General features: G+C 32.3%; 1 protein-coding gene across 42 annotated transcripts in view; it reads left to right on the forward strand.

The window, feature by feature from the left end:
- The window catches only part of LOC148599638 (uncharacterized), a 41375-nt gene extending 25567 nt beyond the window's left edge, over nucleotides 1-15808 (forward strand). For 36 of the 42 annotated variants that reach the window (XM_088557243.1, XM_088557244.1, XM_088557229.1 and 33 more), the window contains 6 exons: nucleotides 991-1071; nucleotides 1327-1425; nucleotides 5436-5510; nucleotides 5810-5872; nucleotides 6453-6488; nucleotides 6879-7993. In XM_088557243.1, the coding sequence (XP_088413369.1) occupies nucleotides 991-1071; nucleotides 1327-1425; nucleotides 5436-5510; nucleotides 5810-5859 (305 nt within the window). In that variant the 3' untranslated portion in view covers nucleotides 5860-5872; nucleotides 6453-6488; nucleotides 6879-7993. Of the gene's footprint in view, nucleotides 1-990; nucleotides 1072-1326; nucleotides 1451-2936; nucleotides 2992-5435; nucleotides 5511-5809; nucleotides 5876-6452; nucleotides 6489-6878; nucleotides 7994-10878; nucleotides 11244-11265 lie in introns of those variants that run through there. The other 6 variants (XR_015917660.1, XR_015917661.1, XR_015917662.1 and 3 more) reach the window with 6 other exon arrangements.
- Nucleotides 15809-24248: the final 8440 nt, after the last annotated feature.

The raw sequence follows: 24248 nt of genomic DNA on the forward strand, positions 1-24248 counted from the left end.
TTTATTAGTCTTTAAGCTGAAATATGCGATGCAAAGTCCTTCATTGTAAAACATGCTAAAAGTCAGAGAATGTTTCCCTTGTGACTGATGGATAGGGTAACTTTGATTAAAATATTCATCTTCAGAAGATAAACACATCTATCCTATGTATATGTAATGTTTTTATGTTTAGTGTAAGAATTTGTCATTTTTGTCATGTCATCATTCAATCAGTTCGTATATGATTCTCCCTGACATTGATTTTTTTCTATTTTTGACCATTAATACTACCATTTGGTTTTGAAATAAAAAGCCAGGGAGGGTATTAAGAAAAAAAACATAAGAGGGTAGGATTTATTATTGCTATAATATTTATTGTATAAATTAGAAAAAAAAGTAGAAAAAAGGCAGAACCTATTTTTTTTTTCACAAACGTCAGGATAGAAAAAAATATCTTTGCCAGACCTCCCCCCTGAAAAATAGGACTTGGTTGATTTTTCATCAATTGCAGTCAAATATTTTACTTGTTCCTTCATCAAAATCTTACTTAGCTTGAAATTATTTCAATCAAAGTTAATGACGTCAATGTACATATACTTAGTTGTTCTATGTAAAATAAGATATAAAGGAGAAATACACAATTCGATTAAATTGTAAGGTTGTAATTACCAACTACTCGGGTAACAGTCATGTAGTACAGAAAACATTTTCTTTGTGCAACAAAACAACTACAATAGATAAGTATTTATCAATTTCGAATTATTATACATTTTGTGGATTTGTTTTTAATTCATTTTCTTTTTTATCACCCTTAACAATCTGCCTTATACTTCTGTTTTAAGATCAAGATGAAAACGAGGAGATAAAACGACAGATTATTGTTAAGCATAATTACTACATTCAGTTTTGCTATGACGTTGGTCACATTTTCTTTATAAATTGAGGTCTTTCTCATTTTCTATTCATTAAATTGTTTGCAATTTTTGTAAACAATATGATTTATGTTTAAAGATCCAGACAAAATTAAGAAGATTGTACTTCGGCCAGAAGATGACCCTTTGATAGTTAAAGCTTGCATGATGATTTGTCCGTGTATGTATTAGCTCCATGATAATGATTACTAACAATACGAAATAGTGAACGTCAAGCTCATCTCTACGTACATCTTTATAAGAGATAAGAAACTGAAAAATCCACCATATAGGTTCAAACATACAATATAAGTACCTTTTGTTAATGTTAATAATTAATACGAATATGTATCAATACGAAACAAATTATAATTGTCTTTCATTTTTATTCATTAGTTGAATAACATGATATCGTTTAAGTAACCATCATTTTAAGGTGTGCCAAGAGAATATTTCATCGTAGCTCCTATTCCAATGATAGCGACTCCAGACAACACTCAAACTCGTAATGAGGGTCAAGAACATGCAGTACAAGGTAGTGTTAATGGTGCTGCGGACAGGTATCAAAAAGTGCTTTAGTTTTCGAGTTTATTTGGCCAAGATGGTATAAGGCTATATCATATGTCAATGGAAAGATAAATCAATGTAGGTTTTGGATATGTTACTTATCAATGTTTTGTTTATATGCAAATAAAATATGTTTAAACTAAAAATCAATGTTTTCTGCATTAATTAGAGGAGTGGTCAAAGATCAATCGACCCCTATTCAATTTAATAAATAATTTAAGTAAAATGGTTTATTGTAGATATTGGGAAACAAGTAACATGTAAAGATCACATGTACGGAATTTAATAAAAAAGATGCAGAAACTTTTTACGACAAACGTTGACTTTATAATGACAGAACAAAAATGCCCCTAAAATGATTAAAATTTAGTGCATTTTCAAATATTAAGAGATAATAAGACACCGTAGAATATTACTATGTATATCTAAATATTCATTACTGAATAATAAATATAATAGATACAACGTTCTTGAATCGATCTGCAACATGAGCTCCTCAAAATTAATGCAAAGTAACAGAAAACTTTATTAGTTAGAATCACAAGATTTTTTCTCAGTTAGAAAAGAATGATATTCAAAAACTACATAAATTTATCTTTCCGTTGACATATGATATAGCCGTATAACTTACAGGCCCATTAAAGTTCGAAAAACCCTTAGCCATCCGCTGCACTAAAAGGTTGATTTTGTGTACAGGAAAGAACAAATGATTGCTTATTCACTTTTATAGTACAAATAAATTTGTTTTCCACAATGGACCAGTTTAATATCCAAGGTCTCTTATAATCGCCAAAGGAAGACTGTACTCTTACGAGGAAACGCCGATGATTATTACAATGGTCAAATTACTAAACGGGGACATATATCTATTATGGAAAAAAAAACGCTTTTATCAAAACATTTATTAACCAGTATTAATAATAAATGCTTGCCTTAGAGTTCAACGAGTTCATGGAGTTTTCGTTACAATACATTTTCTAGATACTCAATTCAATTTAGAAAGGCAAAGTAATTTTAGCTTTTTTCTGTGTCATGTATAAACTAATATCGATATCGGTACATTTTCCCCTGTGTTCCTTACCCAAGGATCTAACACAAGTTTCCTAGTTTTAACATACGTGACCATGTTTTTGCAACTAAGTGTAAAATTCAATTGAAGAATGATTTTTCTCTCTTGATTGTTATTCAAATTTGGCAAAGAGGAATACAATTAGGAATATTTTAGTATGAATCACTTAAATTCATCTACCAACCCAATTTAAGACACAAGTCTTTGTGGTCCATTTGACGTCATCGAAAGAATTTTGCACACAATTAAGGATGTACAAAATCTTACCCTCTTATATATATTTGCATGATTTTAAGAAGGAATCTATACTTAAGTCCAAACCAATAAGACACTGTGAATGGTAGGGTCGGTACGAAGTGATAAATACAAAAGGAACAAACTGAACATAATCAAAGACTTTTCTCTGACAGATTTGTACTGAAGAATTTCTTCTCTCTCTCTTAAGAAAGAACAATCTTGAAAAAAGTAAATTTAAATAATGTTTATTACCTCAACTGGAAGTAGTCCATGTTAGCTTTTTCCATCACTTGGCGTCCGTCGTCGTTGTTGTTAACAATTTTCCAAAACATCTTCTCCTCTGAAACTGCTAAATTAATTTGGATTAAACTTAGTATGATTGTTCCTTAGGGTATCCTGCACAAAATGACCATCAATATCCTGTCCTCCGTCACTAAATATAGACCATAGATGTCAAACATTTTTTTTTCATATTTCTCCTAAACCGATAAGTTTTAACAAATTCTGACAAGATAAAAGAGTAATCAAGGGAACCAAGGTTATAGCAGTAATCAAAAAAATGTAATCCAGGGACAAAGACCAGACATTGAAAACAGACATACACAACAAATAACATGAAGAAACTAATATCATACGTACAAAGTAACAAAAGCAAATGAGCAACTCGGACTCCACTAAAAACTGGGAGCATGGACCAGGTGCACCGGTAGGGTAAGCGTCCGCTGCTTTTCTAGAAACACCCGCCGAATTGCTCAAAAAAAGTCAAGTGTTCAACATGATGAGATATGTCGTTGGGCAAAATTTGTTGCAAATATGTTGTAGTCATTGCACTTTTTGGATTTTTTTCTGTTCTTCTTTTCTATTTTTGATGTTATAACATTCAAAAAATTTCTTCCCGCCGGAAACTATTGTAAACCTTCAATGAAAAATGATATGATTGTTTTTCGCGGTATTGGGCACAAAACGACAGTTTCGATTTTCTATCCCTCGAAAAACATGACTGCTGGTACTAAAAACAGGGGTCAAAATTGGGGGGAGGTTGGAAACAAAACTCATAACACTGTTAAATTTAGCAAAATTCTGATGGAGCAAAAATTGTTTACCATCAGAAGACGGATATATGCCTGTATTTCCAAATGTTTCGTCGCCCAATATAGGAGTAGTGATTCCTAAAACATATTTTTTGTCGTTTATCGAGTCAACGAACTTTGAAAATCTTCATCTTTTAAAACATGCGGCATAATTTAATGATAGTTGGCAAAGTTGTTTAAGGGTATCCTAAATGATTATTTAAAAACAATTTAAGTAAAAAACATGGCGATGCTTACTAAAAACAGACCATAGTGTACAAAATGTTTTTTGTTTTGCTATTTTTTTTTCATATATATAGAAAATAATGAAGGTGAAAGATACTTATAAGATAAGCCTAATATTTTGATATTTTCAAAATGGCTACCATTTTGTGACCATTATACCTGTTGCTCGGATTCAAATGATTTTTGGTTTCTTAATGAAACATGAATTTCTGAGTTGAATTGTGATGACGAAACTTTGTTTTGGGTAGCCATTTCCCCGCATATTCTTATACTTGCTTTGATTTCAACGGTATTATTTATTTTACATAGTAAACTTGGTCTCTTGAGATAAATGGTGATAATGACAATGTTGTATAGCCGGGGTTTTATTTATTTATTTTTTTTTTATTTCAAGATGTTCTAAAACAATTTGAAGTATTTCCAACATTTTACATTGTCTTAGGTACTAACAGCATTTATCAATATATGCTCTTTTTCAGAAATGTTTTGACTAATATGGTATCAAAACATGATAAATTTACTAACTAAGTTAATAGGGCATGGTTCGCAAGATGAGCGATTCAGGCTCTTCGAGAGGTTCTTGTTTGCGTTTTTATATCGTATGCATTTTTTTTACTCCCGCTGCAAAACAGAGGCATATAGTGACAGGGGAGTTCCTATTGTCTGTACTTCATTCCGTTTATTACACATAGTGTACCAATCTTTGACTTGTTACTTTAACAACACTTAATAATATATTCCAATTGTACATCTTACATCTTCCTATTTGAGATTTTGGTCCAAACCAACTTTGATGTTTCACATAGCAAAAAAACTATGTCATGCATGAATAAGATTCATGTTTCTTATCCTATACTTCTTTTACACGACTGAATGGAATTTAATAATGGGTCGATAAATTTATTCATTAACCGTTTCTTTACCAGATCTATTCATCATAGCTACGATTCTTGCATTTAAAGTGACGACTAAAGTTATGGAAAACATTTCTCTTTGATAAGGCTTTGATCTACAAATTCAATTTTCATAAAAATACAATAAGACTGGGTCGATAAATTTATTCATTAACCGTTCCAATCAAATAACCGAGACATAGTCCGGAATGATACGCAGTACAGTGTATAATTGAGGTAAATTTTATTTATAATGGATCATAGACAATACAAATGATGTCAGTATGCAGTAAAGTGATTTGAAAATCGTTATGAAAAGGTCGGTTTTATGCATGCTCTCGCCTGGGAAACCGAAAGTCCTGTAAAAAGTGAGGGTGCTTTAGAGTACCCTTATAACATTTGTGTAGTCAATTGATTTGTCACATGAAAATGTTTATTTTATCCTATTTATTTTTGGGTGAAGAAATTGATCGCCAGGAGACGCAGAATGACGGCACACCTGGGCAGAACCAACAAAGCAAGCCTCAACCTGGTCAAAGTAAGATCAAGGGTTACAAAGATGGAGGGACCATAACAAAGCAATAAACAATTATTTAGACAGACACTTCTGTTATTACCAGAAATTTCCTTTCAAATTTCTTTTTTTTAATACAATATTGTTATATGGAGAACTGAAGCAGAGTTGAGTTTATTATTTAAAAATAGAAGAGGACTACTTAGATCTAAAGAGCAAAATTATTTCAAGACGAATTATGTCGAATGTCAATGAAAAATTACCACTTCAAGGCAATTATTTCCTTTGTCATTACCCGTGTTGTATCAACTTTCTTGAATCAGGTACACATGTGGAAGACAGTGGTGTTGCAGAACATGCGGATGAAAACTAATGTTTTTGCTGCTGTATGTATGACCTTTTAATCATATTTTACTTGAATTAAAAGCCATAATGTGACAGGTCACAAATGATTTAAAAAAAAAATTAAAACGGGTCGATATGACTCACCACCAAGTTATATATATATAGCCATAATGTGACAGGTTCTTGTAACAATGTTACGGTCGCAAATGATTAAAAAAAATAAAACGGGTCGATATGACTCACCACCAAGTTATATATCAATATAAATTGGTGTGATCATTTGATATCATTATTTTATGCATTGTGTAAATGTTATTATATCATTATACTGGTTGGTACAAAACCCAAAGCTTTGTTTTCTACATATGTAAAATTACATTGTATATGTCTTCATTAATTTTATATGATACAAGTACATTATAAGCCAATATATTGTTAAGTTCATAACATGGACTGAAAGTGTTATAAAATCAACAGCCATTGAGAAAAGCCGAATTTAAATTCAATATCAAAGGAAAGTAACATCGACATATTTTTTTAAACTGCTTGACTATGTGAATAGGTCTGTTTTGCGCTAAGACTACTTAATATAACCGATTTCTTGTTTTCTTTGTCTCACAGGTTACAGAAAGCATGAACATGTTCAGCCTGATATAGGTAAGATGAATGATTAAAGAAAAGGTAATCGAGGAAAGCAATGTTATAGTGGAAATCAGAAGAATGTAATCCAGGGACAAAGACCAGAGTTGGGAAACAGACAAACACAATAAACAACATAAAGTAACTAAAATAGTACATACAAAGTAACAAAAGTAAGTGAACAACTCTAAAAACACTAAAAACTGGGAGTATAAGTTGCTCATAAAACGTCAAGTCCAATATAGAGCAGGGGTAATCGTTTTTTATTACTTAGAATTGCTCACAGTTTTTTCTTGTTGTTGCAGTTGTTATTTGTCAAGTATTTCTTTATATATATATATACATTTTTTTTTGGTATTTTTTTTTTTTATTTTTTTTTTTTTTGTTTTTTATATTTTTTGCTTACAGGAGATACAACATGAATAAAATTGATTACCAAGCAATGGAAATTTCGAACACATATACCATGAATGATTCAAATCATGCCGGATTCAAGACAAATACATCGCAAAAAAAATGTTCATTTGACGTTTGATACGTATCAATATCAATTGATTCATATACTTTTTGGATTACTTTTACTTATTTAGACACACAAAACGATGTTCGTTGGAAAGTTCAATACCACACAGGCATATCCACACGCACATTCATACAGTCAAACTAACTGCAAATAGTTTGTTTAATCATTGCTATCAAACATCAATTTATAAACAAAAAATAAATATTAAGCCAGTCCCTCAAAACAAAACGTCTTGCAATTTTCTTCGGTGAAACTTACTTAATCATAGTTTATTATTGGCGCTTATTAGTATCAAACTAATATAAGTAATCTTGAGTCAATTAGTAGCCCGACTGTGTCAGATAGTATAGCACAAAATATATAACTATACTAATATTTAGTCATTATAGATACATTTTGATTTAAGTGTGTGATATAGCAACTAAGAAATTTGTTTGGTCTGATATATTTTAAACAAAATTTAATACAGTTGTGAAAATCGTTCCACACTTGCTAAGATTTAAAACACAAGAGTAAATAAGATAAGTGAAAATAGCCATGAACATACATTTTAATATACAACGTAAGAAAACATTGGAGCGTCACGACACAATAAACTAAAAATATAATGAAAAAAAGAACAGGATATCCATATTGTATCCAGTATATTGGTTATAGCGAGTATGCGCCAAACTAAGGGACGCATTTTGTATAAATATTATTTTTGTAAGGATTATATTTCTTGCTTACTAAATATACATATTACATTTACAGTAGAGTGCAAAATATGGTAATAATATTGATATACAGTGAATTCACTACAATATTTTATCATGTTTGTTATTGTAGTATAACAGTTCAGAGTTCGACGTTAAACAACCAATTCCCTAAATAGATGTTATTAAATTTAAAATAGTATTGTTCTTACTTCGGAATTTAGCACAAGTTTTGTTTTATTTTTAATTGTTTTATTTTTATTGTTTTGCCTTTGGTTTTGTTTGATTCTTTCTTTGTTTACTAAGTGCCGTAGTAAATAAAAACTTCCCTAAAATTTAAATTCAGTTTTTCATATAACCTGTGTTTTTAGGAGATCTAAATTGTATAGAATGCACTGTAGATTTCAAAATTAAGGGAGATGACTCTGTTAATAACACTCAAATACAATAGAATCGATTGGATTTCCAATATTGATTATCTCCTATCAGCAGGAAGATTTTATTGAATAATTACACTTTTCATAATATAGGCCCATAAAACAACTTAATTAAAACAACATGCAGCCATTTGTGGGGATTACCACATTTTCAGATTTTGCATGATTTTTATAAAGACAGCCGCTTAAACATCCTCTGAAAATTATGCTTTTTTAAAGAATGTAACTTGATGTTTATTTACGATGATATATGAATTATACTTATGTTCAGAATTCTTAACCATGGTTGTGAGAATGTATGCTTTGTTTATATGTGTGATTAAACTTCAGTGACCAAATGAAATAATAAATTCTGATTCCAATATCTGAATCAAATATGACTCTTGTGTTCTTAGGAGATAAAAAATATATATATATTTTATAACTTTGTAAATAATACTCCAATACAATAGAATCTATTGGATTTTCGATGTTGATTATCTTCTGATGTTCTGGGAGCAGGCAGATTGGAATGAATAATTACACATTTCATAAAATATAGACCCATAAAACAAATTGATTTAAAAAAAAATGTAGCCTTTTTTTTGGTGTATCATATTTTCAAGATTTTTCATAATTCTTATAAAGATATATCATTTTCAGAGGACATTAAAATTGAATGCCAGATGATCAAGATCAAAACAAATAACAAACAAAATATTAAATCAAACTTCTTGTCTGAAAATATGCATAATCATTTCTTATGAATTATTTTTTTAGATTATCAGTTCAAATCAGACCACCGCCCTTTTTCACAAAAAAACACAAACAAACAAAAAATAAAATGTATCAAACACGCAGTAATGCCGTGTGAATAGTATCGTAATAAATTAAAGCATTGCCTGAGGAAGTAAATAAAATTTATTCCTTTAAAGCTGTATTACAAATCATGAGTTAGAACTTAAATGATTTATACTGCAAGCGATTATTTTGTGTGCAGGCAAAACGCATTTACTGCATATTTACAACAGATATAAGGTCACTGACGGAATATTACTTTCTGTTGTGATGTCACAAACCGTGCAATGTAACAAGAATGTCGCCCGCTTAAAAAACATTGTTTGTTATGCTTGTTATTTTGTTGCGGCGAGAAGCGAAGCTTTTCTCTTGCAAGATGCTGGAACTGCTTCTCCTTCCTGAACACCTGAGTTCAGTCCTGATCTTTGATGCGGTTTGTGCTCGTCTCGGTTTGCATTTAATTTTTTGTCTCTTGTTTCGTTCGTTTGTCAGTTTTATGCATTTTTGAACATTCTTCCCTATTGGTTTCCTATTTTTGTTCCCCCCTCCTTTATTTGCATTTCGGTAGTTTTGCTTTGCTTTAAGAAATCTTGCATCACAAAATTAAACAGTTTCTTGATTTGGAAAAACTATTAACATATACATAGACCAGTGACGATTCATATCTCTTTCTATTTTGAGTTACATTTCAGTAAGCTATCGAAACAATGTTAGGTTGCAGCCCGACTAAAGTCATCATTCCAAAATTGTAACGGTCGGCATTCATTGATCGTTAACGCGTAGGCGTTTTTTCCATTAAAATAGGTTTGGTGTAGTTTTATACTAGGGATATAACCCAAATTTCAGATCGTATTGGCAAATTCGGCGCCCCGTGCAGGTCCGGGTGTTAAAAGAATAGGCCTGCAGCAGCGCTAAGCTTGTCGTAAAAGGCGACTAAATAGTGCTCAGGACCTTAGCCGGGGGCTAGGGCGCTCTGTCCACAGAGCAACTGGGATGTGTGCCCCAGGTGGTGGAATGGATTAACCCTACTGTGGTATTCTCTCGGAGTAGGAACCATAGGGCTCCGCCACAGGAGGCTAAATTGCCCGACCCGTCCCACCTCTCCCTATTTCCAGTGGCAATCAAAATTTGTCGACCCCATTGTCCTTGTGTCCCATCCCTTTTTCATTTCATAATCATTTCATGTTCATTTTATCATCAATTTCATGTTCATCGTCTGAATATAGCTGAGATATTGCTGCTCGGACGTTAATCCCCAACAAACAAAAAAAAGCAAATTCGGCGGTATATTAAGAAATCAGAGGATGCTTATTCTACTGGTCTTACCAATGCAACAAATTCTTACTACCAGTTTTTAGTTGACTCCCAGTTTCTCATTAGCGTTATATCTTTAAATTTTTGTGTGTGTCATCTAGGGTATTTTTTTATGTTTTCATGGTCTAGTTATCGTCCAATGATTTGATCTTCTTCCTTGTTCTAGTCACGATCACCTTGGTTGAAATAATGCATTTAAGTTTGATCTGATTTAATATTTTTGGCATTTAATTTTAGGACTTGTAAAGTGACGTCGTAATATAAATGCAATTTAAATTCATAAATATTGTAACGCATAACTTATAGATATGTTACATTAAGTTTTCCAAATGTATACCCAGATTTTACTCCGGCTGAAAAATTGGAACACATGTGCCTATTATGTTGGTTAAACCGAGACCTGTTCATGACCCTAAAATTTGAAAAATCACACCTTGTCATATACATTCAACGATAAAATGTTATATTACTGTTTATTATTTTACTTTTGTAATCTCATCATTAATAAGTTATTATGAGTTTGTTATACATGTGTTAAAACAGAGGGTGATTTGTAACAGACCCTGTACAAGGCAATTGTTTTATACATTCCATAGTTACAAAATTATGAAAAGTTATCACTCTATTGAAAAGAGTAAAACTTGCAACACTTATCATGACAGGTTAATGGTGAAGAATGGGTCATGTTCTGCGGCTCATACATACTACTATTTCTAATGGAAGAAACCCATAACATAGATTGGTTCAAAATGCAATCAAACGTTCTTATGAGCAAGTGAGAACTGCGAGTTTATAACTTATGACAGCAAGCTGAAACAAACCCATATTAGATATCAAATACATAACAACGCAAATCCTGCATAAAACCTTTAAATAGTGTACTCCTATTAAAACAACGTTGGTAAAATCTGTTTTTGGAATTGAACCAATCTATACATCGTACAGCCAATATTTATAAAGGTAAGAAATTATTTTTTGAAGATTATTACACATATAAATTTGAACCTAACAGCCAATATTTATCAAGGTAGGAAATTGTTATTTTGTAGATTTTTAGACAAATAAACGTGAACCACCGACAAGAAGGGGAGAAAGTAGAAGTTTACAAAAACATTACATTTGTTCGTAACTATCCATAGTTGATTATATCATATGCTTAGATTAAAATATAACTTTTTTGTATAACTTTTTTTATATTATAAGTGTTTGTTTCAACTCTATATCGTCTACTCTACACCGCATACCCTATATCACACCCCTAGACCTATATCGCATACCCTATATCACACCCCTAGACCTATATCGCATACCCTATATCACATCCCTAGACCTATATCGTATACCCTATATCACACCCCTAGACCTACACCGCATACCCTATATCACACTCCTAGTCTGTATCACAGTCTTAGACTTATATTGCATGCCCTATATCGCATACCTCCACAGAACAATACTTGGACTATGGTTAAAATATATGATAATATGAGCATGACACGTTAAAATCTGTATCACATGCTGTATCAACCCTGGACCTAGTTGCCCATTTATTTTTGTTACTTTGTAACTTTGTATGATTTTAGTTACTTTATGTTCTTTGTTATGTGTGTCTGTTTTCCATGTCTGGTCTTTGTCCCTGGATTATATTCTTTTGATTACCGCTATAACCTTGGTTCCCTTGATTAATATATATCACCCCGCGGTGGCCCCTAGGGTGATATATGAGTCTCGGGTTGATACAGCATGAGATACAGATTTTAACATGTAATATTCATATATATTGATAAACCAGCGCGTTGCAGGGAATAAAATGTATATAGTTCAACTGAAAACAATGAAGTACAGTTTCCTCAATTTCGGAGCTTTATCCATAAAATAATGCTGAATAGTACAAACAAATTATATAACCTTTCTTGTCTGGAATATGAACTAATAAGAAAAGAAAATATATACTAGTACATAAAAAACTGAAGTTACTATGAAATAAGTAATATCTTAAATTGGAATCAATTCAAAAACACAATGTAACGAATGAGTTGGCACATTTCTCCAATTGTGATAGTAAACTGACGATATTTCATGCTATAAAAAATACCGGCATTTGATTATCGAGATTGTTGAAATCTGATACATGTAATATACAATTTATATTCAAGACACTTTTTTTCTTTTATTTTCATATCCTTAAAACGACATAAGTTATCTGTTGAGAACAAAAGCCTCACTTGTGAGATCATCAACATTTAGTTACGAATCGAGAAATGGTAAAATTTGAAGAGTATGAGAATTTCTGGATTTTTTTATCATTGACAGATGTAATTACATAAGAAATAGCATATGTTTCAGTACAACATAAACTTAAAAGATGACTAAAGCAGATCAGGAAAAAGACAAGACTGATCCAGACCACATTGAGAAAAACAGTAAAACTAAAGACGTACAAGGAGGAATAAGTATCTAATTTCATTAAATCTAAACCTGTGACTCTATAAGCATACGATACATATCTTACTACTAAGTACATATAACTACAGGTTGCATCAGGGATTCAGTGTATTTGTAAATTTACTTGTCATACAGTTACACCAAAGCTATAACCCCATTATTATTTTGTTTTTGTATTTTGTCTCGGGAAACGATGAAGTCATCAACATAATAAAATCCAAAGTTAATTATGTAAACTGTTGACAGATTTTGCAATTTACAGTCTTGCCATTAAAATAGTGGAGAGTGGTAAATTTATACAAAAGGCTTCTATTGTAAGTAATAGTACAAGGATTAAAGTAGAAGTTTTTAAGGGAAATGTAAATACACGACATTCCTTAAATAAAGATCCATTTGAGAATAGACATTAGTTGACCCAGCACTGCCAAAATATTAATGCCAGGTTGTGTAGGATAAGGTGATTTCTATTTTAAAGTCTTGTACATGTACCTAAGTCATTATAACGAGGAAACGTGACAAGGTTGCAACGATACTTTCAGCTCATATTTTCCTATGAATTGCAATGTATTTGTTAGCAGAAATGTATCATCAATGTTGTGTTTATTTCTCGTAATATCATGTGAAAAAGTTTTCAATATGGAAAGTTACAAAAGTTGAATTTTTTGGAATGTCTTATTAACAATCAAATTAATTTCATAGAGTTCCATAACATATTAGGAAAACAATTCATTGGGTAGGGGCATGGAGTTTTACCCATTTCAACGTGAGCTGGATCATCATATTCGGCTATTTTATACCGATCGTTTATAATACGAACATTAAAGACTTACACATGTAAATGAGTACAACACTATACCGAAGATGAGTTATCTATATGCTGTTAGTATAAAAAAAAAACTACAATGAGATATCTTTCACTCGAGGACAACAATGTGCATGGTTATGGGAAGAGTCAGTTCGTAAATTCTTGAATACGTTGATAGAGCACCTTCATCCTACAAATAAATGGTAAATTTCTCTTTTCGTTTGGAACCAAATTTCGTGGGTTGTCAAACATGAAATACACGAAAAATGGTATTCCATGATAAATTTAAAGCAACAGTATTTTGTATCTATATCTCGACCCAAGAGTAAATATATTGGGTAACTTATCGTTTGACCTTTCAAAATATGACGTATAAAAACGGCCAACAATAATGAGATAGAATAAGGTTCATTTACACCCGATGCAGTAAACAAAACATTGGAACTATCCATTATCGTTAACATTCAGTAAATGGTTTACTTGCTAACATAAGAAATGTCTGTTTGAATTGAGGTCCAAAAAGCAACAGTTCAACCTAAAGAACAATCTACTAAGCAATCTGAAAGCAAAAGCTCAGACAAAAAAGAAGAGGACTGTTTAGATGTGGTTCCCTTTGGAGTACTCATAAAACTAATATGTTGTTGTATGTATTTTAATCAGATGCCAGTCTTTCTTGTGGCTAATTGGTTAAAAATATGGTTTTAGGCTTTACTAATGGGGATGGATCTATTTGTACTCAAATTATATTTAATTTGGTGATAATGCATCGCTTTGTTGTTATATTGCTGATATGTCGACCATCTGGGATATGTAAGACTTCCTATATTACAAGCTGTGCGTCTGTGTTAAACGTTCAGACCATTACTTCTTAACTGCATTCGTCATTTCCGAAAAACAGCACTTCCGTCAGAACTATTATGAGCTATATGTTTTAGAACAATTAAATACAAAGGACGTCCTTATAAACGAGTAACACTTTTTGACTATTTACACACTTCCGGTTTTTACATGTATCTTAGATATCAAAACAGTTGTTCTTTATATTGAGTTAATGATACATAATATTTTTTGTACCTTCTCGTCTGTGGGTACAATGTTCTTGTTAGTAAAAAAATAGCTCGGTAGAGTAAGGAGACCTTTAGAGATATAGACAGTAGTTCTGTATGATCATATTATGAAATGTGCTTCATATAATACAACAAAACAACTGATTATGAATTGTAGGTGCACATCAATAGAGTTCAAGAAAATGACGTTATACTTTTTGCAGCCACCTAAAGTCACTGTATTGTTTCTTCTTCCGTGACATGTTAAGTTGTTTAAACATGTTTTATAGGCTTATCAAAACTCTAGAACCAATGCGTCCCTCAAATTGATTTCCAATGCAAAACGTTTTGTGGAACAATTCCCAATCTGTTAATCGTGATTTGATACTTTTCTCTGCTTGATATTAATGGTCACGCTGTACCAATTAGGGTATGCAAAAGATGAAGCACTCAATAAGCGATAAGTTCTTCCTCGTAAATAAATCCAGAGTGTAAACATTAGCAAGTGGTTATAGAATAAGCGTATGACGGAGGACAAATTCTCTATTTAACTTGTATAATTTCATTATTCTCCAGGTTACAAAATTGATACAAAGGAGACAAAAGACAGTAACACAAATGACGAGAACCTAGAAAGTATGAAATATTGAAGTCATGTGACAAGCAGAAAGGAAGGAAAGAGTAATCAAGGGAACCAAGGTTATAGCGGTAATCAAAAAAATGTAATCCAGGGACAAAGACCAGACATGGAAAACAGACATACACAACAAAGAACGCAAAGCAACTAAACTCATACATACAAAGTAACAAAAGCAAATGAGCAACTCGGACTCTACTAAAAACAGGGAGCATGCACCAGGTGCACCGGTAGGGTAAGCGTCTTCTGCTTTTCTAGAAACACCCGCCGAGTTGCTCCTAAAAAGTCAAGTCCGGGTAGACAAACGAGGAAAGGAAAACTATGACCCGTTGAATAAATCAGTTTTCATGGTGCTGATGGAAATTGTGCAAAAGCAGACTTAACACAGCACTGGGTTAATCAAATGTGAGAGAGTTGTATCCAACATAGTTAATTCGATTTTCGTTTGGAAAATCTCAATAATGATCTTTTCAAAGTGTCATATAGACCGAGTATCATGAACAAGATTACGACTGTTCCCTCTGCACATTAAATATTTTCGATTTCTATTTTTATTTTTCTTTCGGGGTTTTTCTCACTGTTTAGAAATATCAGTTTGCTCTAATAATAACTGTGCATGTAACTACTCATGTCACCACGACTAAAATACAAAAACAAAATAGGCAGAAAAAACTATTTTCCTTAAATAAGATAACAGCCTCGTAGAGGAGTACGATTTCTTCATTTTAACGAATTTTCTAGTTTGATTCTCATTAACATACTTGCAGATGGAAATGGTAAAAAACAGGAAAAAGATAAGATTCAGTCACGCAGCTGTTTTTGCTGCTGTACGTATGTGAACTATTGATAGACTAATTAATGCAATAGGTACATAAAGCGTTTGCGATAGATGTCTGAGCGCCATAGGCTTTTAAACTATAATGAATTTAAAAATTAAACTATTAAGTTATATTTCAACATACAATTTAATATCAATTTTATATGACAATGTAACAAAAGAATTAGGTTTATGATTGTTTATATAGCCATTAACAGTTTATTCTGACCCCTTTTAGTATCAATAACCCCCACAATTGTTCTAGCAAAAACAATTTCAGTACATTTTGTTTAAAACGTCGTTATTTGCCCATTTAGATCAACAATTGCCATATTTGTAAATTAGATCTCAAAATATTTTCGCTTAATGCTTTTTTAATTTTTTTTTTAAATTATCTATTCATTTTCCAGGTTGCAAAAAGGATGCAAAAGTTACACCTGCAAAACCAAGTAAAGTTATTCAATATCAGAAAATAAAAAAATAAAAACAAGGACTTACTAAATAATAAAACAACAATAAAAGAAGGGATAAAAAGCATATCGAAAGGGTATGCATGTCAACCACGATTCTAGCCGAAATCAAACGAATGCAATTCAAAGACAAAGACCAGACAGGAAAAACAGACACACGCAACAAAGAACATCAGATAACAAAACAATACGTATAGAAAAAAAGTAAATTAGCAACTCCTACTCTTGGATAATAATGGACAGGAGGATAAGCGTCATCTGCTTTTCTAGAAACACCCGTCGAGTTGATCATAAAAGTCAGCAATAATTCAGCATTTAAATATGAATAAAAATAAAAACATGCAGCAAAAATAATAACCAAAGGTTTTCCAGAACAACACATTAGAATAAGAAATATGTTCATCATTCTAGACAGCCAACTGCTAAGAATTCAGTGCCTGAATATAATAAGGAATATTTGTTCCTGTACAATGGAACTTGCCCCAGTCTACGAATTTACATTACGCTTTTTGGTTTTCATACGTTTTGGTCGTCTCTGAAAGATATGAGCTAAAACACAACCCATTCGTTATGCCAAAGCTTGACACAGACTTTCTTTATCGTGCTACACGTCTTACAATAAGGGTTCTGCAACAGGGTTATGTTTCTACAAGATTGAAGTCATCACTACAAAAATTTTATAATCGTCATCATGAACCGTTGATCGTTATGGTGTATCCATCTGCACCATGAAAACTGATTCGTTCAATGTGTCATAATTTTCCTTTCCTCTTTCGTCTACCCGGGGGTTGACTTTTTATGAGCAACTCGGCGGTGTTTCTATAAAAGCAGAGGAATCTAACTCTACCGGTACACCTGGTCCTTGCTCCCAGTTTTAGTGGGGTCCGAAATGTTCATTTACTTTTGTTACTTTGTATGTATTATTTTAGTTAGATTTCTTTGTTTTGTTTGTCTGTTTTTAATTTTGGTCTTTGTCCCTGGATGACATTCTTTTTATTTCCGCTAGAACCTTGGTTCCCTGGATTACTCTTAAAATATATGGTTGTTTATTTTGCATGGTTTTGTCGAAACAACTTACATGAAATATATTTTTGTACCCGTTTGTTTAATATTCATATCTACTTTACCTTGTATATATTAATTCATATCGCTATTTATTAGATTATCTTATATCTGTTGAAATAGATTAACCTATGCCGAAAGTTATCCCAGTACGACAAAAATTTGTTAAGCCGATATATATAGGAATGCTTGAGAAGTTTTGCTGTATGTATAATCTCTTAAACAATTATTACTGGTAGTAAAAACAAAAGAAAAATGTACTTACAATTAATTGTTTGACAAACTTAACTATTCTTCTGGACCAATTAAATGACACTATTTTAATTGAGAAAAGTTCCACTTAAAAATCATGCAAAGTAGTGTGAAAATGATTTATTCATTTCTTATACAGACACAATAAGTAAACTCTGCTAAAGGAATTTTACTTTAACTTTACCATCACTGCAACGCTTAAGACTATGATGGATGTGTGACCACATACCTTAGTGAATATTGCGTATAGATGCGGTTCAATATCCATTGGAAATTAAATGTTTTAATGTCAATTCCTAACTCACTTCCTGCCAGTAAATATTCAATATTATTCTCATCTAGGTTAGGTTCAAGTCAAAATCTTGGACATACCAAGAATTTATAGTTTAATATAGGAGTTGATTAAAACCTTGAGAATTTTCCATTTCTTTAATGAAGATTAATAACAAAATTACCGATCTTTTAATATCTGGGCAATAGTCAAAATGGATTTTCAAAAGGAAGGTCCGAATATCAAATGGTATTATCAAGTTAAAAAGCAGATAATTGGTAACAACTGCGGTACTACTTGACATGACTTGGTACAGGCATTTTTGACGGGTGGGACATGATATTTTTCATATCAACATGGGTCGTGATAATGTTAATAAAATTTTCATTTTCCAAACAATATAAATGTTAACAACGAATTCTAAAAACACATACTGTGAAAGTACTATTGTTTGTGCGGTACCAATGTTCGTGGATTACGTGGGTAAGGTAAACCACAAATTTCAATCTCCGACAAGTAGGATTATTTACTTTAAAATGTATGACAGATCATCAAAACCACAAATTCAGGAATCCATGAACTTGTGCTTTTCCCCTAAACCACGAAAATTGATACCCACGAATATAAGTACTTTCACAGTAATTGATTTTCTTATATTGCACTTGATGTGATTGCTTTAAAAACCAGTTCTAGTAGGATGTTCTTAAATACCTGCATATACTGTTGTTGTTTGAAAAGTTTTTATTTACATATTCTAACTGATATCAAGAGATGCACATAGCAGATTTGCAGATTTTGATTTAAATAATACAATCTGACTAAAATATTTTAATAAATAATACTCTAGAAATCTAATATAGCGGAACCTTACCAAAGGCAAGTATTGAAATAATATGGCGCCTATCAAATACTAATATTCCGTGCAGCATTTAGTAGAAAAATTGTTCCTATAGTTAGCAGTGCGCGTAAATATAAGCATCTTTTTAAAAGAAATTTAATGTATCTCTGCACAAGAAAATATCTTCCTGAAAGACTGCTGTGAATAACTTTTATTCTTGAATGACTTCTGTGACTTTTTATTGGTGTATATATCATCATATAAAATGTTTAATTCCAGTGTTTTAAAACACAAAAAATAGTTTGTTTCTTTTTCGTTGTTTTTCTGGAGGGAGTGGGGCGCGGTGGTAATATTTCGTTGTTGTTGATGAAGTTGTGGGTTTTTTTAGTACCGCGCGAGACTTCTTACAACAAGGCTTCTAGAACAGGGTTATGTTGGTACAAGTTTGAAGTCATCACTTCAGAAGTTTTATTGTTCTCATCATGAACTCGTTGATTGTACGGTGCATTCATCTGAACCATGAAAACTGATTTTTTCAACGTGTCATAGTTTTCCTTTCCTCTTTCATCTGCCCTGGACTTGACTTTTTATGAGCAACTCGGCGAGTGTTTCTATAGAATAACAGGAGATTCTTGCCAGTGCACCTGGTCCATGCTCCCAGTTTTAGTGAGGTCTTAGTTAGTCGTTTACTTTTGTTACTTCGTTTGTATTATTTTGGTTACTTTATGTTCTTTGTTGTGGATGTTTGTGGTCTATGTCTTTTGTCTGTGTCTATGTCTTTTGTCTGTGTCTATGTCTTTTGTCTGTGTCTATGTCATTCTTTTGATTTCTGTCAGACGCATAGCTCCATTGATTACTGTTTCATGTAGCTTAGTTATTAATTAATTTGATTTACAGTTTATATAAATGCATTCGCAGGTTGTGGCGATTGTATTGTTCCACCGAGGACGCCTTCAGAACTGGAAAAACCTAAATCAGCTGATAAAAGTTGTGCAAGTTGTGCAATGGAGTCAGTTCAGGTAAGGGTTTTACATCCTAAAACGGTCTTATATCTTGAAATTCTCAGGAAGATCATTAACACTAATTTCAATCGTTGTCCTTGGAAAAATTGGAGCCTGATCTTAGTCTGATAGGAAGTTACATGCTGCAAAATTGTTCGGGCTTTTGGGGCTAGGTGAAGCCGAAATCGCAGAGTCATTCCGTCTGAACACACAACATGGTAACCTAGACGCTTATAACATATATTCTATATGGTTCCAAATATAACAACGAAAGAAATAGAATTTCGCAGAAGTAACAAAATGTGACTGGCTGTTTGGGATAAATTTTACATTTTCTTAAAACAAGAAATAGAAAATAATAGTTAAAGATTTCATTTCGGTTGGTACATATAACTTCACCATTCCTGATACTGTTGAGCCTTTTGTATTTTTGTCAGATGAAAGAAAAGAATATGACCTGTTCTAAAGTTCGGGAAAAAGTATGAACGTCCTAGCGAATTGAAAATTATCCCCGCAAGATAGCATAATTATTTTGAGTAGATGAACATACGAATCTTTCTCCACTGTTTACACTGGCTGTTAAAAAACCTTACTCAATAAAGGAAATAGATAACTATTGTTTTTATCCAAATCAAGGCATCTTTTATCACTTGATACCATGCCACGGTGCATCTCCTATTTTGCTTTTGAATGACTTTTAAGCTTTCATAAAATCAGAAAATATACAAATAAGACTTGAAGAAATTTGTTCGTGTATTTCATTCTATAAGCAAATACAATAGCGAGCACTTGCACATTATATTTTGATTGTTTGATTGTGGAAAGCATCGTGATACTTGTTAAATCCATCGCGATGGAAAAATTATCATGATGGAAGTACCAACGGCTACTCATATTTCCGTCTCTATAAACTGTTTTTACTACAGCAATCACTCACGCAACCCAATTAAGCCACAAATCTAACATTGTTTTGTTTGGATTTTTGTTTTGTTTCTGTTTGTTTGTTTGTTTGTTTTTGTTTTTGTTTTTGTTTTGTTTTGTTTTGTTCTGTTTTTTGTTCTTGTTTTGTTTTGTTTTGTTTTGAATGTGACTATTTTTTTCTTATGCTGTATGAAAATTGACAACATTTTTAATCTTTTATATTATTATTTGTGACATTCATTGGTGAACATGATCTTAACCTTAATGAGGTAGACCTAGGGTATGGGACACAACTCATAAAACTCATTGGAACATTTGTATTCAGCATTTTACATAAATATCATGTAAGCATCAAAGTAACCTTGACTGATTTCATTCGGTTTCAAATGAAAGCTTGACGGGCTATGGTAAAATTGAATATGATACAAACATATCACTGACTTATGTCCCTTACCCTAGGTCTACCTCCTTAAATCAAAATGTAATCTTTGTTTTTTTCTTCTTTTTTTCTTTTTTTTTTTTTTTTGTTTTTGTTTTTGTTTTTGTTTTTTTTTTTGTTTTTTGGTTTGGTTGTACTGTTTTTTCTTAATACAATCTTAGTTTAAATAAAGCACTTGTGAAAGTGCAAGTAAAACAAATCCTCTGTCAATAAGCCTATCTTCTGATTTGATCAATTGTATTTTTAACCCTACTAACTGATACAAGCACATCGATTTATCCATATAAGGTAAATGATATACGGCTTAAATTTAGTTAAGATGATCTTTCAAAGTAATATTATTCCATAGTTTTCCTTTTCTTTCTCGATTACAGGAACAAAACATGGATCGGAAGTAATGTGAAATCGAAATCTACACCAAATACCTTGCAACAACAATATCATTACGAACGTACGAACACCGTCAACGGTTTTCTAGGATAAAAAACATCATTCACCCAGGAACCGTAACTTTTCTGGAAATGTTGTTCATAATGTTTAAGACGAGTATAGTATTTATAGTATTTAAAAATAAGAAATAATCTGGACATGATGCATTCAATATGTATGTATTGACAGTTATCAATCGTAAATATCAATTCTTTAGAATCAATAATTCATCACCGTTTTTTGCAAAAACAAATCAGCATAGTTATTAATAACAGATAACATTATTCATATACACTTTTATAAAAACATAGTAATCTCAGCACATACGTGTCAATCTGCGAAATAAATAATCATTCAATAGCAAATAAGAAAATGTGAACTAAGAAATATCCATTCTTAATAATAATAGAATTTCGGGTAAGTTGGAAGTGGCTGCCATGATGCTTTATTAATCTTGCAACAGAGAAAACAGACACACAACAACAACAAAAAATGAAATAACCAAAATAACACGAACAGAGGAATAAATGTAAATGAGCAACAGGGATTCTACTAAACACTAGGAGCATGGACCGATTGCATCGGTAGGGTTAGGGTCCTCTGCTTTTCTATAAACCTCTGCAGTAATGACAATATAATTCTGTACTATACTATGGTAAAAAAAAGTCCACGTAGTTACGGCAAACTCTGGCATAAAACATAAGTATATGTTGCCGCATATGAAAGGAAAGTTGACAATATGGAAAGTGCAGTCATCGCGTTAACTTCATCGTATAGTTTGCATGGTCATCAGTCTCTAAGTGTGACAAGATATGTGAGGCTGGTTTCACGGTGTCTGCAGTGTCCTTTATCTCAAGTTTTATGGAAAAGATACCATGTATAAAATCCCCGAAACTAGGATTGAGTAATGATGATACATAAACTAAGATCAAAGGATCTAGTCGAACAATATTCCTTCTCTTTTGGATCAGATCGGCTATAAAGTCAGCCTCATATAAGTGAAGGAATAGATCAGCGGGTAGGTCAGTGAAGATTTGCCTGTATAAAATACCGTCTTGTTTTGTTTGTTTGTTTTGTGGGTTTCTGTGTCGAATACCCTTTAAATTGAAAAACGATATATTCGCAAAACTGTCAAATATGTCCGAGTTACCAAATTTTATGTACATTTACCGGAAGAGTAATCAAGGGAACCAAGGTTATAGCTGTAATAAAAAGAATGTAATCCAGGGACAAAGACATGGAAAACAGACACACACAACAAAGAACATAAAGTAACTAAAATCATATATACAAGGTAACAAAAGTAAATGAGCAACTCGGACTCCAACAAAAACTGGGAGCATGGACCAGGTGCACCGGTAAGGTAAGGGTCCTCTGCTTGTCTAGAAACACCCGCAGAGTTGCTCATCAAAAGTCAAGTCCGGGGTAGACAAACGAGGAAAGGAAAACTATGACCTGTTGAATAAATCAGTTTTCATGGTGCTGATGGATACACCATAACGATCCACGAGTTCATGATGACGACCATAAAACTTCTGTAGAGATGACTTCAATTTTGTAGCAACATAACCCTGTTCCAGAAGCTTATTAGTTAAGAGTTCTAGCGCGTTACAAACGTATGGCATAACGTATGAGTTGTGATATGAACACTCCATACGCAGGTGCTGAAGGGATGTTGCCACAGATGAAAGGAAATTTGACAATTCTGAATGAAAAGTTTTCACGTTTGTCGTAAGGTTTGGTCAATAGTTTTCCTTTACCATCCATTTCTAAGTGTAGGTTAAGATATGAGGCTGACTTCACAGTGTCTGTAGTATCCTTTATCTGAAGTTCTTTTGGGTAGATGCGATGTATGAAATCCCCGAAATTAGGATTGTTTAAAGATAATACGTCATCTATATGGCGGAAACTGAAATTGAAGGATCTAGCCAAATGATCTTCTTTCTTTCTGATCAGATCAGCTATAAATTCAGCCTCATAAGAGTGAATGAATAGGTCAGCAAGTAAAGGAGCACAATTTGTTCCCTTTGGGATGCCGACCGTTTGTTGAAAAACACGTCCACCACACTGGACAAATATGTTGTCGATTAAAAATTCAAGCATTTTGTAAACATCTTCCTCTGTATATTTGGAAGATGATTTGAAATTATTTCTTACAAAGTATGAGGAATGTATATCAAGAACTATATATTTGTATCTAGGTGTACCATCTTTTTTGGTAAAACACCGATATATAATGTTTTTAAGTCGGGGTTTTAACTGAGTATGGGGAATAGAAGTATACAGTGTTGAAAAATCATAGGTCTTAATGCTATTATATTCAGATAATAGTCTTGAAGTGATTGTCTCCAAAAGATCTTTCGAATTTTTCAGGATCCACATTGAATTAATACCACTACGGAAGGAACACATATTGTGGTAGGATTGTAGACCCTCTTTGACAGTTGTGAGTATAGATGTTAAACGTTTTGAAAGAGGTTTGGTGGTACATTTAGCAGATCCAGCTATGAAACGTTGTTTGTATGGATTCTTGTGGAGTTTAGGAATCCAGTACATAGACGGTATATCACAATCATCGTCATTGGTAGAGAGACCAAAA

Source organism: Perna viridis, chromosome 13 (assembly GCF_037379345.1).
Source record: "Perna viridis isolate PV_CMFRI_1.1 ecotype Kerala chromosome 13, ASM3737934v1, whole genome shotgun sequence".
Classification (NCBI taxonomy): Eukaryota; Metazoa; Mollusca; class Bivalvia; order Mytilida; family Mytilidae; genus Perna; species Perna viridis.